At 42.3% G+C, this 17788-nt stretch overlaps 1 protein-coding gene across 1 annotated transcript in view; it reads right to left on the reverse strand.

Annotated features, from left to right (window-relative positions):
- Window positions 1–435: 435 nt before the first annotated feature.
- The window catches only part of LRIT3 (leucine rich repeat, Ig-like and transmembrane domains 3), a 46400-nt gene continuing 29047 nt past the window's right edge, over window positions 436–17788 (reverse strand). Inside the window, exons 3-4 of the mRNA XM_077476719.1 lie at window positions 11353–11658; window positions 436–1626 (exon numbers count right to left, since the gene is read on the reverse strand). Coding sequence (XP_077332845.1) covers window positions 524–1626; window positions 11353–11658 — 1409 coding nt within the window. The 3' untranslated portion in view covers window positions 436–523. The remainder of the gene's footprint in view (window positions 1627–11352; window positions 11659–17788) is intronic.

Consider the following 17788-nt stretch of genomic DNA (forward strand, 5'->3'; position numbering starts at 1 on the left):
CGGCGTATAACATGCACTTTTTTCCCCTTAAAATCGGGGGAAAATCGCGTGTGCGTGTTTTACGCCGAACCGCTGCCTCGGAGGGGAATGAGGGCCCCGAAATAGACAGAGCCGAGTGTACTGTGTACTCGGCTAGGCTCGGCTCTGCTCGCAGTCACGCCCACGTTCCCTTTTAAATTACCAGTAACAATTTAAAACTGATCATACTGCAATTTTGGGCAAGGCTGCAGATGGACACTGTTGGGCAAGGCTGCAGATGGACACTGATCATTCTGCATTGATGGGCAAGGCTGCAGATGGACACTGATAAGGCTGCATTATGGGCATTTAAAATGTAAGTTTTTTTCCTCAAACTTCCCTCCTAAACTTGGGGTGCGTGTTATATGCTGATAAATATGGTATATAACATTTACTTTACAAAAAAAAGACTCCAAATTTAAAATGTAGTTTATTAAAATCCAGAAAAATATAGCAATTAACAGTTGTAGTACAAGACAGAATGATGTAAAATGTAGCATAAACACTAGCAGTAGTATTCAGGCCTTGATCCCTCACTTTTAAAAGTTCCTTGTGAGTCCATACTTGACCTAGAACATAAAAGAAGCCTTTCTGATTCAGTTGTGTCTCTACGTGTCCATAGTTCACCTCCAGCATGTATGGATCGTGGCCTGAGCGACAAAGTTTCAAACTTGACATAAGTTTCTTTTAAAAGATCCTCTGCATTAGGAGACAGGGGTTTACGTTGCAGTTTCATAACTTTGTAAATCAAAAAGAAGATGATGGGCAGGACAAAGACACAAGCTATACTGCCGCCCACTATTAAGATGGTCATCTGGAAACTGCTCTCTTCTTCATTCTTAAGCAAGGAGTCTGTAGAAAACACAATACATTGTTCTTTCTTTGGCGGTGCTGCTTTTGGGCATACACAGGCCATGTATTTTGTTCCAGGCTGTAAACCATCAATTGTTACTTTATTTTTACTAGGGTCTGTACTCAATCTCAACATTTCTTCTTCACCATATTTGGAATAAAGCACAGTCAAACTTGAGCTGTTGGTGGTGTTGAGTGTTTTCCATGTTAATGTGACTCTATCCTCTGTCTCACTAGTCACCTTCAGATTACGAACAACAGTGTTTGGTTGTTGATGTGTTTCTTTGCCATCTGAAATGTTTTTAAGTACGTCTCCTTCCTTGTTGGCAGAATTTGGAACCTGAGACTTTTTGTTTGCAGCTTGGCTTTGCACTTTTGTTTTCTGTGGTTTCCTTTCTAGAACTCTTACTGTGGTTGATGTAACAGTAGTTGGCGCTGTGGTGGGTTCCACTGTTGTGTCTGTTACTGGTGATGTGGGTGTTAATGTTTCTGGAGACCAGATTGTGCTTATTGTAACTGTTTCTTCCTTTTCCTCTGGTTGAATATTATTTACCTGGTCTGCTTCTGGTCTCCTTCCAAAACGTTGAGGGGTTAATGTTGTAGTGACAACACCAACTACTATGACAGTTATTGATGCTTCAGATATGCCTGCCAAATTTTTAGCCTTGCATCGATATTCTCCTGCATCTTTATATGAAATGCCATTCATGCTTAGGATTGACCATCTCACTCCATCTGTGGGAGACTCTTGGATAACTGTAAAATTAAGAAGAAAATCCAAGTCACATTCAGATGCAAATTATATTATGATTTAGTACCCCATTTGGCATAGGACTTCTGCACCCTTGAATAAAAATAGTCCACATGCAGAAATTTAACACTGGTGAAAAACAGCATCTGTACCCATTTAATTACTGTAAAATATTAATTGCAGGTTAGTGCAGGCACCCACATAGCCTTGGTTATCGTCAGGAGTGTCTCAAAAACTCTTGAACTCAGGGTGCTCTAATAAGTAAATTTTACTAGGAAGTTGATGCATAGTATTGCAGATTTATATGCATGGCTTAGCGGCACCAATGGCATTCTAAACGATATTCTGATTTATTTTGTATTGTGGATTCTGGCTTGGGGTGTATGAACATTTTTCATAAAAAAATTTGGGTGGTAACAAAACGATAGGGTTATGGGAGGTGTACCACCAGATTGGGGCATGCTAGATGCATACTTTGGAGAACTTCCAAAATAACTGTTAGAGATGTAACTACTTAAAGAGGAAGTAAACCCTGATGCGTTTACTTCCTCTTTCATTCCCTGCAAAGGTAAAGCATAATGGACAACTATGCATCGCATAGTAGTCCATTATGTGTCACTTACCTGACACAGGAGCCAGCGAAGTCACCGCTGTCTGCTGCATCCATATTCTCGGTGGGTCTCGCTGTTCCGTCACTGTCATTCGGCGAAGCCGCGATGACGTCACTCCCACGCGCCTGTGCGCCGCTGTCTACGGCGCATGCGCCATGGACAGCAGTGCCTGTCTTTCGGCAAATATCTCCTAACCCGTGTAGGTTTAGGAGATATTTCTTGGACCTACAGGTAAGCCTTAATCTAGGCTTACCTGTAGGTCAAAGTGTGTTGTAAGGGTTTACAACCACTTTAATCTTCAGCACATTGATGAACTGGCAGTGGTGACATTTTGGAAGGTAACTGTCAACTGGTACTCACTTAGGCTGCTTTCACACTGGGGCGGTATTCAGGCGTTACAGCGCTAAAAATAGCGCCTGTGTAACGCCTGAAAAAAACCGGCCCCTTTAACTCCAGTGTGAAAGCCGGAGGGCTTTCACACTGGAGCGATGCGCTGGCAGGACGGTGAAAAAAGTCCTGCTAGCCGCATCTTTGCAGCGGTGAAGGAGCGGTGTATTCACCGCTCCTAAACCGCTCCTACCCATTGAAATCAATGGGACACCGCGGCAATACCGCCGGCAAAGCGCCGCTGCAGCGGCGCTTTGCGGGCGGGTTTAACCCCTTTTCGGCCGCTAGCGGGGGTTAAAACCACCCCGCTAGCGCCCGCAGACCGCCGCTAAAACAACGGTAAAGCGCCGCTAAAAATAGCGGCACTTTACCGCCGACGCCGCTCCCGCTGCAGTGTGAAAGCAGCCTGAATCAAAGCATTCTGCCATTGTTTATGTAAATTGTAAGTTTAGAATAGAATTCTTGTGATGTTCACATTTCTTTAAGATGCTTGTCTTTCTTTATCCGTGGATATATTCTCTGGTTTTAACATCGCATTGCTCCAACCCCACCAAAAAATACCTTGATGGAAGATGAAGTAAAGGGACTTTATATTTGCCACAACACAGACATATAAAAAGTACATCACATGTATACACAGACATATAAAAAGTACATCACGTGTATACACAGACATATAAAAAGTACATCACGTGTATACACCACATTATTTTGGGACTAAAAACGAATACTATCTGTGATGTACTAGTTATGGCAACTGTAATGCTGATGATGTTAATGGAATTTTGATGTTATAATAAAACTATACTTTTTATATGTCTTTGTTGTGGCACATTTAAAGTCCTTTTACTCCATCCTCCACCAAGGTTTTTTTGGGGCGTTTGGCATGATAGGATGTTAAAGGGTAACTCCACTTTCGTGGGAAAACAAATTGACAAATAAAAAAAATAATAATAATATAGTGTATACAATAGTCATATTGTAATGGAATGTTATTAAAAAACGACCTTTCCTTTTCAAACTGCAGCTGTATAATTCTCTGTAAAATGCAATATGGGTACCTGGAGACGTTCTGTACACAGATTGTGTACAGAACGCCCCAACCCCCCCCCCCCCCCCCCCCTCCAATGTGTAATTTCCTGTTTGTGTGATTGGCTCGCTGATTTTCACAGAAGTCTGCATTAAAATACAAATTCAATTTTAAGCATGCCCTCCAATGAAAATTGCATTTTTTGGTGAGATGCCCCCAAAGGAAATCACGTGTAAAGGGATGCAGACCCTGCAAGTTTCCTCATTAGAGCCCTGCAGGTGCAGCAGCTGACTGATAATTATAAAACCACTCCCATACAGATGCACTCATCACATGAACACACTAACAAACAGACACCTACTTCTCCAGAATAACAAAAAGGTAGTACTCTGCAACAAATTTTGTTAAAATCTTTGCAATGTACATAGATCACCCAGAGGGCAATATTTTTTCTGAACAAAATTTGAGTTATTCTTTAAGTTGAATACATTGGAGATGTCGCTGTGAGAGATATTAATAGGAGGATTCAACCAAATAATATATTCTGTGGTTTTAACCTTCCTTGTCAGGTGGCTGCCCTGACTTACCCTTGTGCAGGAATATTTCTCTGGATTCTGATGTAATATCTTGCCAATTTATTGCCTTTTCCTGAACCTAACAGTGACCTTTGGAATCTCTAAACATCTTGTGATGACTTCTGATAGCTGTCTCGCCCTTTACCAGTCACAGATTCTTCAGTTGTACTTTGCTTTGTTTATTTTGTCATAAACCTCTTGGTAAGTATACAAAGTATATTGCTAAAGAGATACTGTCACAAAATTGCAGGTAAAAGCACAGAACAATCAAGTGTTTTAGACCCCTTTCACACTGGGGCATTTTTCCGGTGCCCCCCAATGATTCCTGTGTGACTTTTCACACTCGGGCGGTGCACTTGCTGGACAACCCATCAAGTCCTGCAAGCAGCATCTTTGGGGCAGGTTGGAAGCGCCGTATTTAACGCTCCCAAAATGCCCTGCCCATTGGAATGAATGGGTAGTGCTTTCAAAGAGCCTGAAAAGCTCTTTGAATGCGCCCCAAAACTGGAGTTTTTAACCCTTTTTTTGGGGATAAAAGCGCCCGCTAGCTGGCAAAAAAAACGAGCTGCGCTTTAGTGCTAACGGCAGAGGCGTTCAGTATGAAAGGGGTCTTAAATGTTACTTGCAGGGTGTCATGCACATAGCCGATTGGTGGCATTCCCAGATCAGCATTTCTGAGGTGGGCATGGTTGTTTCCAGTCAGCTGTAGACAGAAAGCCTGTACAAATCAAAAATAGGCTGACATTGCCCACAGCTGTTCACATGTAACTGCAAATGGGGAGATCACCTGCAATGAAGGACAGACTCAAACTGTCTGCATCAAGGGGCGCACATTTCTTTTGAAGTTTACTACTTTTTACTCAGAACTATTGACAACTGCCATTATCCAAGAATCTGAAAAATAGATTTAAAGTTATACATTAATGTGCAGCCCCAATCCTCTCTGGCTTGCCTCTCAGTCTTCTCCCAACCATAACACCCACCTGGCTGTCTTCCTCCCTGGAGATTTGCCCAGCAGTGTACTCCTGCTGATCTTCTCCTGCTCCTGTGCCTCTGGTCAGGACACCTCTCTATGTGTCGTGAAGAGGGTCCTTTCCACACCCGAGCCCAGGCCTGAGGTCACCCCCCCCCCCAGACTAGGAAGCTATCCTCAAGGGCCACGACAGCCTAACACTCCATCACCCGTTTCCTCCCGAACTGCACTGCCCCCAGCTGGGCTGAGCCAGAGTCTTTGAGGGGCCCTGCCCACTGCCAACCCATCTGTTAGGGATTGGTCAGGGCCCTCAGAATTCTCCAGGCAGCTCCCCCTCCCCTCCACTCCCATTCTTCTAGAATCTGCAAGTAGAGGGAGGTATTAGAGATGCTGCCTGTAAGTCATATCAGCCCCCCTGAGTCACTCTCCTGACCCAGATAAAACACAGGCTAGCCTAACAGCTTACCTACTCTAACAAAAATTCTACTCTAGAACACTAGAGGGTGTTACATAAGTAATGGGGGCCACCTGTCATTTTAATGAATTTGCCATAAATTGACAAATCTCTCAACCAACAACAGTGAGCAGTTCAGGGTCTATCCCTTGGCCTAGACATGCCAATACCTTTATCACTGACTTGTCTGATATTAGATTGGGTATGTTATAGAATCATACATGGTGGTGGGAGTTTCATGGTCTGGGGCTGCATAAGTGCTGCCGGCACTGAGAAGCTACAGTTCATTAAGGGAACCATGAATGCCAACATGTACTGTGACATACTGAAGCAGAGCATAATCCCCTCTCTTCGGAGACTGGACTGCAGGGCAGTATTCCTATATGATAACAACCCCAACACACTTCCAAAATGACCACTGCCTTGCTAAAGAAGCTGAGAGTAAAGGTAATGGACTGGCCAAGCATGTTTCCAGAACTAAACCCTATTGAGCATCTGTGTGGCTTCTTCAAATGGAAGGTGGAGGAGCACAAGGTCTCTAACATCCACTGTGATGTTGTCATGGAGGAGTAGAAGAGGACTCCAGTGGCAACCTGTGAAGCTATGGTGAACTCCATGCCAAGGAGGGTTAAGGTAGTGCTGGAAAATAATGGTGGCCACACAACATATTGACACTTTGGGCCCAATTTGGAAATTTTCCTTTAGGGGTGTTGTCACTTTTGTTGTCAGCGGTTTAGACATTAATGGCTGTGTGTTGAGTTATTTTGAGGGGACAGCAAATTTACACTGTTATACAAGATGTACACTCACTACTTTACATTGTAGCAAAGTGTAATTTCTTCAATTGATAAATAAATTGCGGCGCTGCCAGCAGAATAAACTAAAAAATGAAAAAAATATATTATCTCTAAACATATAAGGTGAAACAAAAGTGAATCCACCTCACAAAATGATCAAATGTGCAATATAGGGCAATATAGTGTAGTATCTAATGAATGTGCATAAATAAACAATCATGCAAAAATGTATATAACACAATCAAAAATAGTGATTGAAATGGAATGTGCAAACAATGCAATAAACAAAAAAGTAGTGTTCCTTAATTCAAGTCCATGCAATTCCTTTGTGAACATAAATCAAAGTCCATGCACAAAAAAAGTGACTTCCAAATATGTGATAATCCAGCGAATAACTTCAGTGCCAAACAGGTGCACCACCAGTTTCCCCCAGCCTCTCACCTCAAATGTTTAGTATACAGACACTGTATATGAGCAGAAGCTAGTCCATCATCATCCGTCCAGCAGATAGTATACACCTGTACATTCCTTTCCCAGGTTCTTCACATATCTCTCATTATAGTGTGCGGTACATAAAGTATGGAATAAAGGACAGGGGGGCTCTCATGTGTAGTATTTAATTACAGCGATTTAATAAAGTAAATGGTCACTTACATATAAGCAGAAACCAGCGAGTAACGTCTATTTATAACGTTTATTTATCACTTGTATTATTTTTAGTGTTGAGATCACTATTTCTTGCCGGCTGCTTCCACATTTTTATTTACTTACATATATAGATTCTACACATTTTTTACATCTTTTAGTTTGTTGGTCTACACTTTTATTAGTGAGGTGAAGCGCATTAGTACTTTTCAATTGTAATTTCTTCAATGTTGTCACATGAAAAGATATAATAATATATTTACAAAAATGTGAGGGGTGTTCTCACTTTTGTGAGATGATAGATAGATAGATAGATAGATAGATAGATAGATAGATAGATAGATAGATAGATAGATAGATAGATAGATAGATAGATAGATTTACAGTTGTGCTCATACATTTACATACCCTGGCAGAATTTATAATTTCTTGGCCATTTTTCAGAGAATATGAATGATAACACAAAAACAATTATTTTACTCATGGTTAGTGTTAGCTGAAGCCATTTATTATCAATCAACTGTATTTACTCTTTTTAAATCATAATGGCAACAGAAAGTACTCAAATGACCCTGATCAAAAGTTTACATACCCTGGTGATTTTGGCCTGATAACATGCACACCAGTTGACACAAAGGGGTTTGAATGCCTATTAAAAGGTAACTGTAATGGAACCCCATCACACTCCGCTTGAGTGCTTCCATCAGTATACTGCTTCCTCCAATCTAGGCCTTCAGATATCAGATTTTTCAATTGAATATTGTAGCCAAGATCCAGACGAGACTAGCTCAGTTATTTCATTTTGAGATCTCACACAAATATATACACCAGGATGACAATACAAACTGTAACCAGAAACCTTATTAACATGAGCTAATTAACTAATCGTTTAGACAGCCTAGGTGATTCAGAGGCATGACCTTTCAAGACAGACTTGCCGTCTGTTAGCTCAAAAGACACAATCAACATTATCATAAATATAAACACAGGACACCTTCTCACAATAGCAGGAGCTCCAGTAGAAGTCGGCGCATCTCCTACATTCTACAGAGGCCAATGTGATCAGCTCTTTCAATTAACATGTCAAGTTCAGAATCAAACAAAGCAAGAATGGTCTTTATATATATCCTGGGAGATATTGTGGATAAATATTACTGTAACATTTTAAGTAATCTAAGCCACATTTTCTCAGTTACCCTGTGCCCCTTATGAATACAGGATGACTTAGACATAGGGGGCGCAAGGGTTTCCCAACCTCTCCAAGGGATTCTTGGTTCCATGGGCCCTCTCATCAAATCTCTCCCCTTTCGGCAGAAGACTAACACAGGAGTATACCCCAGGCGGGTTGACACTGAAGTTAGCCCATAGTTCCAGTCCCCCAATGCCTGTACCCACACAGTACCTCAAACAAATTGTTCCAAACAGAGCATTACTCAACCAGCCCCTCTGCCTCCTTCGTAGAACATACCCGCTGGTCGTTCTCCCTGGAGTTCCTTCAGCTGCTGGAGAGAAGACAAGGTAGCTGGGCTCAGTCCGTCATGCTGTTGGGGATCTGGGCCGACTGCCCAGTCTCCCTGGGGTATACAAGTGGAGACCGTAGTCCTATCCGCTTTCACATGAAATCCATCCTTTGTTAGTGGAGTGCAGATGCCAGCAGCACTCTGTCCTGTTGCCAGCGGTTCAGCTAGGCATAGGAGCTTCACTACATCATCTGCTCCTGCTAACTGTTGGAGAGGGAGGCTGACTGCCCTGGCTCCCTGGAACTCCGCAGTGGTTGCTGGTGCTGGGCAGGGGTTGGTAGCACTCTGCCCTGTTGCCAGCACTCCTGCTGGTTTTCTGTTAGTGGAGACTGCAGGCCCATCCACCGACACCAGATCAAGCTGCAGTTGTGAGGTGCCGACTGCATTCTCTCCTTGGATCCTGATCTGCAGCTCGGGAGTGACCGCCACCTCCTCACCCTGGGCCACCAGAACTGCCACAGGTGTGGGGCAGAGGAATGGCAGCTTCTCCTCCCTGCATCTCTACAACCCACTGGGGAAGAAGAAACACCACCTCCTCACCTCGGGCCTCTGAAACTGCTATGGGTGAGGAACAGGGGTCTGCAGTACTCTGTCCTGCTGCCAGCACTTCTGCTGGAGGTTTGTTAGGTGGTTCCTCCTCTACATAAATGTCTATTAAATCCTCAGTCTCTGTAATTGCTAAAAGTCCAGGGCATGATCTAGTGGCCCTTGGGCCCAGTGCCAACTGTTTGGCAGGTGAATTATCATCCATAACCTCCTCTGATGAACAGTCAATCAAATCCATTGCTGACTCTTCAGCCAAGATTTCCAAGCTGTCTGCTTGTACTTCCTGAAAGTCCCAGGCAAAGGGAGCCCAGCCCTGGCACTGAGCAGAGTCTAGCAGCCGTATGTAGGCAATCTCCAGCTCCCATTCCTGAATGGCCAAAAACTATATCTTCCAGTGCCCAGTGCACTTCTGAGACATTCAGTATCTCTTCTCTGAAATCCATGATTTCATCCAACCACCACTCCAAATTGCTCCCAAAGTTAGGGTCCCCTGTCAGTTTCATGTACAACAATCCCAGGCCGCCATAGCCAAAGCCTTCCATTTGGCTGTCATCTACTATCCAAGGGCATGCTTGGGATACATGCCACTGGAGGGCTCTGTAGTTCTCATCCAGCCGCATCTCTGCCCAGTCCAGCCTGCTTAGCTCAGCTGTCTGCTCCTTATGCAGTTTTTCTCACAAAAACAGCACCCACAATCCATACTGCAACCAGTACCTTTCCTGGATGGAGGGAAGAATTTTTCCCTGGTGGCGCTGCTCACAGGTTAGTGTTTCCTTCCGGAGATCGCAGTGGATAGAATCATACCATCCCAGCAGGACCTGCTCTGATACTGGTCCTCTGTGCTGTATCTGCATCTCTCCCAACCTCCTTCCAAATTCCTCTTTCATGGCAGCTGGTTTCTGTACCTCTCCTCTCCTGATATCCAGACCTTGGATCCAGGTGGAGGTTTGGATATCCCAGACTGCAGGAAGCATCCCACTGCTAGCCACAAATGTAACGGAACTCTGTCGCACCCCGGTTCAGTGCTTCCATCAGTACACTTGGCTTTCAGATATCAGATATCAGATTTTTCAGCTGAATATTGTAACCAAGATCCAGACGAGACTAGCTTAGTTACACAGCTTGAACATGGACTGTTTATTTTGAGATCTCACACAAATATGTACACCAGGATGACAATACAAACTGCAAACAGAAACCTAATTAGCATGCGCTAATTATTATTATTATTATTATAATACAATTTATATAGCTCCAGCAGTTTGCGCACCACTTTACAACATGAGGGCAGACAGTACACTTACAATACAAATCAATACAGGAAGGATCAGAGGGCCCTGCTCATTAGAGCTTACAATCTAGAAAGGAGGGTCAAGTGGAAACAAAAGGTAATAACTGTGGGGGGGTGAGCTGATGGAGAAAATTAAAATACAGTTGTTAGGTGTGGGTAGGGTAGATTGCACATTTAACAGTTGGAGTTTTGCAAGAAGAGTTGTCATCACTATTTGTAACTTGCATTGGGACTTTACTATGATATCAACATATAACTGTTGATGTGACATTCACCATTGTTGTAATTTTTGGGACTCTCATGTTTTGTGCAATGCACTTTATTGATATATAACATTTTTTTCACAGAATGTATGCCTTGTATAGTTGTTGATGCATAGATTGTACTTTAGCACATATCTTTATTGTACTAATAGTTGGTAGCACTGCATTATTTGGTTGTTTGGTTATCTAACCTCAGTGTATTTAACTTTAGTAAATCAACACCAAGGTGTCCAAGCCCAACCCTCAAAGGGGAGGTAACATGGGATTTTTTAGAAAAGTTAGCACAACTAATCAGCACTCTCAAGTGAATTTGTCCAAATTAGTATCCCTATTTTGGTAATATGCACATATAACTGCCTCCAACATAGCTTTAAAAATCACCAAGATTGTAAAACACGCTCAAAGAAATCTGTCCTAATCAGAGCTTCCTATTATGAAACTGTACTTATAGAATCTAAGCATGGTGTTATGGAGAGAAGTCAAATATGGTTAGTTAGTGGCAAAAGAAGTAGTAAATGTTACAGTGTAACTGCCAGCAAGAGTATTGGGGCACACATGGGGGGAAGATACAGGCATGCCTAATGTTTTACACAACCTCTAGGACTCAATAGTAACATAAAATGAGTGAACCACCCTTACCTGTGTAATTTGTATTTGTGTTGTTTACTCTGCTCCATATTAACTGTGGCGTGGGATAACCAGTGGCATCACATCTTAAAAGAACGTTGCTGCCCAATGGTGATGATATTTTAGTAGCTGATGTCATGACAGAAGGTTTGAGACATTGCTCCAGTTCAGCTTTTTGAAATAAAATTCCAGTCAAAGATTCAGGTCCACTACATACAACTAAAGGGTCCAGGAATATCACATGTGGATCCACAACCTTTGAAAGTTCAATCAGCTTTGAAATCCGACAGTCACAAAACCAAGGATTATCTTGTAAACCTTTAAAATAAAGCAAAGAAAGAAAAACAATAGTATTTTCCAACTAGAATAGTTAGGTACCAATCTCTTTTTTTTCACAAGAAATAGATGCAAATCTCTACAATTGCACAATTATAAACATACACTATAATATGTAATGCAAAATCAAAAACCACACATAGTAAATGTTGCAATGGCAAGCTAGACAAACATATAGTTACATTGTATAATTACCAGTTTATTAGTCATGATTTTCTTTTTTTGGGTAAAGCAGGCAGTTGCTAATACCCCAAAGTACTTTACATCTGACCAAGACCTTGGCAGGAAGATCTTCCTCCCACAACCTGGCATGTCACAGTGTTAGTTGGGTTTCAGCCATAATACTTGAATTATCTATGGAATAAGATGGAATCTACATTCATGTACATGAAAAGTATGCAAGGCATTTGATAAACAGTAAAACCTTGGATTGCGAGCATAATTTGTTCTGGGAACATGCTTGTAATCCAAAGCACTTTTATATCAAAGCAAATTTCCCCATAAGAAATAATGTAAACTCAAATGATTCGTTCCACGACCATTTATTCATAGGCCCTTCAGTTGATAGTCCATATAAAAAGATTATAGCGATGTCATAGGTTGTGCAACCATAAAATGTCCATCCATAAATGAAAGCCTCCACAAGGGGATTAGAAGAAAAATCCATCAGGAGCTAAAGAGTATTAAAGAGAAGAGAGGTGCCTCTAAGGTCCCTTTCACACTGACGGACCGTTCCGGTCCACCTGTAGAGTTTTGACGGCGGACCTGAGCGGGTGCTCCATGCTGGTCTATGGAGCGACGGATGTCAGCAGAGACATGTCCGCTGACATCCGACCCGGTCCGATCAGCCAAAAGCAGACGGATGGCCCTACATCCGGATCGTCGCTGGGGGATCGAATCGGGTGAGATCTGATGAAAATGGACATGCTAGGGACCTGCGGCGCTGGACAAGCCCCTCCCCACTCAGTGAGCAGAGAGGGACCTGTCATCCGCCGGCTCAGCGGAGATCAAGGGAGAGATCTCCCGCTGAGCCGGCGGACCGAGGCGGACTCTGTGAAAGCGGAGTACGCCTCGTGTGAAAGGGGCCTAAGTGTAAAAATATGTTGCGAAATGTTGTACCTTCATTAAATGTAACCATATTGCTACACTTAGAGTTGCCTCTCTTCACTTCTCTCCGTTGTGATATGTAATGTGTGAGGTACCTCTGCGCCAACCAACTAGATAAAAAGAGTGAAAAGAACGCTGCATGCTATCCTACCCAAAAAAAATTGATTGTGCCAAACAATAACCAAAACAAAGTAGAGACTAGGTACATGTGTACCATAAAACTTTCTATCCTGTATAGTGTAGAAATATGTGATGCTCCAACACTGCAAAGGAAGTGACAAGTGCAAAAACTTATTTGTGCAACTATTGCAGGAGAACATATATATAAAATAGCCTATACCAGGAGAGTACCAAGTGTCAAACCTTATTTGTGCAGGTATTGTAAAAAAAGGAAAAAGAAAGAAAAAAAACATATAAAGGTATATAGCAGCCAATATAACAAGCATAAATTAATTAACTGTGCAATCCATATAGTTCATTGTGCAAACACTGCAAGCAACAAAATATCGAAGAGTAAAGCGCCAGTGCTCTAAATAATCATAAGATTAGACAGTCCATGAAAATGGATGTGCAAATGCTGCCAGTGCAACATTCAAAAGCAAATCATTCCAAGATTGAGTGTTGGTGCTTTATGGATCATACAAACATAGAGGTCCTTTCTTTCCCTCCGTTCGGTGGGTGGGTGGGTGTCCCCTTACCTTACAGCTGTAAGGTTACAGCATAATCACAATAATGATAAGGGTCTCCTTGCGTCCCCAAATGGGATGTCCCAGGGCGGGTATACCTCACAGGGAGCAAAAAACAGTACTTGATAGTGTAGTAGTTTTGTACTTAGATTTATTTATTTATTTAGTAGTAACAGGGTACTCACATTTAGGAGCACAAATAAACGGCAGTGTATACATAAAACGAGCAGTAGACTCAGACGTCACTTGCGTTGTCTCTCTCTCTTTCCGACGCGTGTTCGTCACCGTCACGTGACTTCATCAGGGATAAGATAGAGAGAAGGAAGTGTCCTTATATACCTAAGCCTAATTACTATAGCGGCCATTTTATTGTAGTCCGATCACCGGAAATCCAATTGCGGAAATTTTTTTGTGTATTTGTCGCTGGAAATTGGTTGGTGAACATTATTATGGTGGTTTATTGCAAATAAATTTGCTACGGAACAGTCAGAGGGTTGGTGACACCGGAAGTGTATATAATCACATTGTTACACGCACATTATATTTATATTGCTAAAATATATTATATTTAAAAAATAAAAAATTAAAAACGGACTATATTTATACCAAATTAGATTCTTAACCTTGATATGAACAACTAGAAGATAAAACAAGGCAAGGTGAGCAGTAGAAGGGAGGGAAGTGTGTGTTAAAACCAACAAAAAAAAAAAAAGAATACACACAGCCCCCTTCTCCAGGGCAATAACTAATCTAAAAGATAATATGAATATATAATGTCAATAATCATCTATAAATTCACAGATATCTAACAGAGATGTGGGTCATAGAGGAGAGTATGAGAGCATCTTTTAAAGGGATATATAATAAATCATAAGTAGCAGGTGCAAGTGAAGATTGTTAAAAATCATTGATAAAGCAATTTAGATCAAAGTCTATATTTAAACCTTGTGGTGCGAAAGTGTCCAGAGTAAAAATCCATTTGGATTCACGTTGGCTTAATGTTCTCACTTTGTGACCTCCACGCCAATGTCTCACGTAGGGTTCTATACCCCAGAACTTTAACTGGGAAGGATCTTTATTATGGAAAGTCGCAAAGTGTCTCAACACACTATGCTTATCAAATTCCTTTATGATGTTCTGTACGTGTTCTTTTAATCGTATTCTCAGGGGTCTCTTTGTGCGGCCTACATATTGGAGGCCGCAGCTACATTCTAAAGCATAGACTGCTCCCTCGGTATTGCAACAAATAAAGTCTTTGTTCTCATATGTATTTCCTGTGGTCGTGGAAGTGAAATTTTTTCTTTTTACATTTTGACATCTAGTTCTTGTGCAAGCAAAGCATCGTTTGCAGGGAAAGAAACCTTTCCCAGAATAAAATGTGAAATTATTTTTAGGGGGATCCGGAATGTTTTTCACTATCTCGGATAGTCGGAGCTCTCCTATACACAAATTTAGGCTTTGGGGGAAGTATTTGTTGTAGTTGTCTGTCTGCCAGCAGGATATTCCAATTCTGTTTAATTATTTTTTTCTATGTCCTTATATTGGGTTTTGTAATCAAGGATAATGGGTACTGGCTGGCGATGTCGCCATGCTCCCGCTGACGACGGGCACATTTTTTGGCATTGTCCTCCTATACAGAGATTTTGGACTGATGTAGTGGCTTGTGTTTCGGAGCTGATTTCAGTTCAGGTACCATTGACCATCAAAGTGTGCTTTTTGGGACTAGTGGATGACGAAGTACCTACACGGGCCATGCGTACGATGCTAACTATCCTTTGTTTCTATGGGAGGAAAGCTATCCTGCTGGCCTGGAAGAAGACGGAGGCTCCAAGCGTTACAGCCTGGAAGGGTCTGGTGAATTCAATGTTACCTTACTACAAGGCTACTTATGAGAGTAAAGGCTGTGGGAAAAAGTTTGACAAAGTATGGCACTCCTGGTGTAACTCCAGGGATACGGTGGGGTGGGGGGGGGGGTATGGTCTTGAAGGTACAGGACACGGAGTTCTGATTTGTATCACATTGCCATACTTCTGAATCGCATCATTTGAGGCATCTTGGGATTATCAGCAATACATGAGGTTCTGGGTAATAGATTTGGAAACATGTGACTCCAAATGTGATAGGTTGGGATGACTCCCATAACGAGATGTGACTAGTAGGGGTGGGTAGGGGGGGGGGAGGGAGGGGATGTTGTAGTTAGATGGTCTTTGTTAGATAGACTGTATGTGGACAGTGTGTCTGGACGGACACGTCCACTGTTGTATGTTTTTGTTTCTGGAAAATTAATAAAAAGATTTAAAAAAAAAAAAAAAGGATAATGGGTACTGAATCGATTGGGGGCTCATGTTTAGGTTTATCTTTTAATAATTATTTCGATCTATGTCTGCGACTTCTGTAATTTTCTTGTTGATAAATTCAATATCATTTCTCTAGGAATTTAGACTTCAGAGTCTCTGCTTATAAATTGAATGATTCCTTATCGGTACAGTTTCTCCGTATACGCATTAGTTGTCCTTTTGGTATGTTAAATACCAAATTTCTATGGTGGCAGCTTTCCAGTGGTAGGTAGCTGTTTCTATCTACCTCTTTAAAGTGTGTTCTGGAGGAGAGTGTGTTGCTGTTCTGCGTGATTTCAAGATCTAGGAAGTTGATGTGCTTATCACTTATTTCCCAGGTAAGATGGATGTTTCTATCATTAGTGATTAATCCTTCCAGGAAACTTTTGTTGTTCTTTATCGCCCTTCCATATTATAACAATGTCATCAATGTATCTTCTGTACATATGGAGGCCTTCTGGGATATTCTTAAATACTTCCTCTTCCTCCCATTGCACCATGAACAGGCCAGCCACACTAGGGGCAAATTTAGCTCCCATTGCCACTCCAGTTTTTTGAAAATAATAATTCCAACTGTAGCAAAAATAACTATTTTTTAAACAGAAATCGAGACATTTGATAATATATTTCCTCTGACTACAGGGGAGGGATGTATATTTCCTTAAACCCCATTTAACTGCTTCACATGCCTGATGATGCAAAATCACTGTATATAAGGAGGATACGTCTGCCGTGGCTAACAGCCATGGTTTTTCCCTTCTAGGGAAGTTGTCCAGTAATTGTAACATTTGTTTTGTATCCCTTAAATATGCCTGTGTTTTTTGAACTGCGGGTTGTAGGTAAAAGTCGATATATTGTCCCATTCGTGCTGTTAATGAATCAATCCCATTCACTATAGGTCTTGGTGGGGGATTGTTTTGATCTTTATGGATTTTTGGAACGGAATAGATAATGGGAGTACGGTGTGATCCAGGTATGAGATATTTTGCTTCTTTTTTATTCAGAATGTGTCTTTTTAAGCCCAAATGGACTACTTGTTCCAGTGCTTTTCTGCACTTATACATTGGATTACCTAATAGATGACTGTAGGTGTTTTCGTCTTGTAAGAGAAGGTCCATACTAAGGTTATACTGTTCCTTAGAAAGGACTACAATCCCTCCCCATTTATCCGCAGGGCGGATTACGAGATCCTTCCTTTTTATTAACTTCTGGATCCCACTCCAATACCTAGTCTCTACTTTGTTTTGATTATTGTTTTGCACAATCTTGTTTAACCACTTGCCGCCCGCCCTATTACAAATTGACGGCGGCAAAGTGGTTTCATTATCCTAACCTGACGTCATATGACGTGATTAGGATAATGAGCCGCTGCGCGCCCCCGGGGGCGCGCATCGCGGCGATCGTTGTTGCGGGGTGTCAGTCTGACACCCTGCAACTACGATCTCGGTAAAGAGTCTCCGACGGAGACTCTTTACCATGTGATCAGCCGTGTCCAATCACGGCTGATCACAGTGTAAATGGGAAGAGCCGGTGATCGGCTTTCCCTCACTCGCGTCTGTCAGACGCGAGTAGAGGAGAGCCGATCGGCTGCTCCTCTGACAGGGGGGGGTCTGTGCTGATCGATTATCAGCACAGCCCCCCCGAGGATGCCCACACTGGACCACCAGGGACGCCACTAGACCACCAGGGAAAAGGTAATAAAAATCCATAATCCTCCCTAGACCACCAGGGTGCCAGTCAGCACAATGGGTGCCAATCAGTGCCCATAATGGATGCCAATCAGTGGCCACAATGGGCATCACTGATTGGCATGCATTATTGTTTGGCACTGATTGGCATCCATTACTATAACACCGATGCCGCCTATGAGTGCCCACCTGTGCCGCCTATGAGTGCCCACCTGTGCCGCCTGAGTGCCCACCTGTGCCGCCTATGAGTGCCCACCTGTGCCGCCTATGAGTGCCCACCTGTGCCGCCTATCCA

The sequence above is a fragment of the Lithobates pipiens genome, unplaced genomic scaffold (genome assembly GCF_037356315.1).
Source record: "Lithobates pipiens isolate NorthernLeopardFrog02 unplaced genomic scaffold, aLitPip1_a1.2 Scaffold_13, whole genome shotgun sequence".
Classification (NCBI taxonomy): Eukaryota; Metazoa; Chordata; class Amphibia; order Anura; family Ranidae; genus Lithobates; species Lithobates pipiens.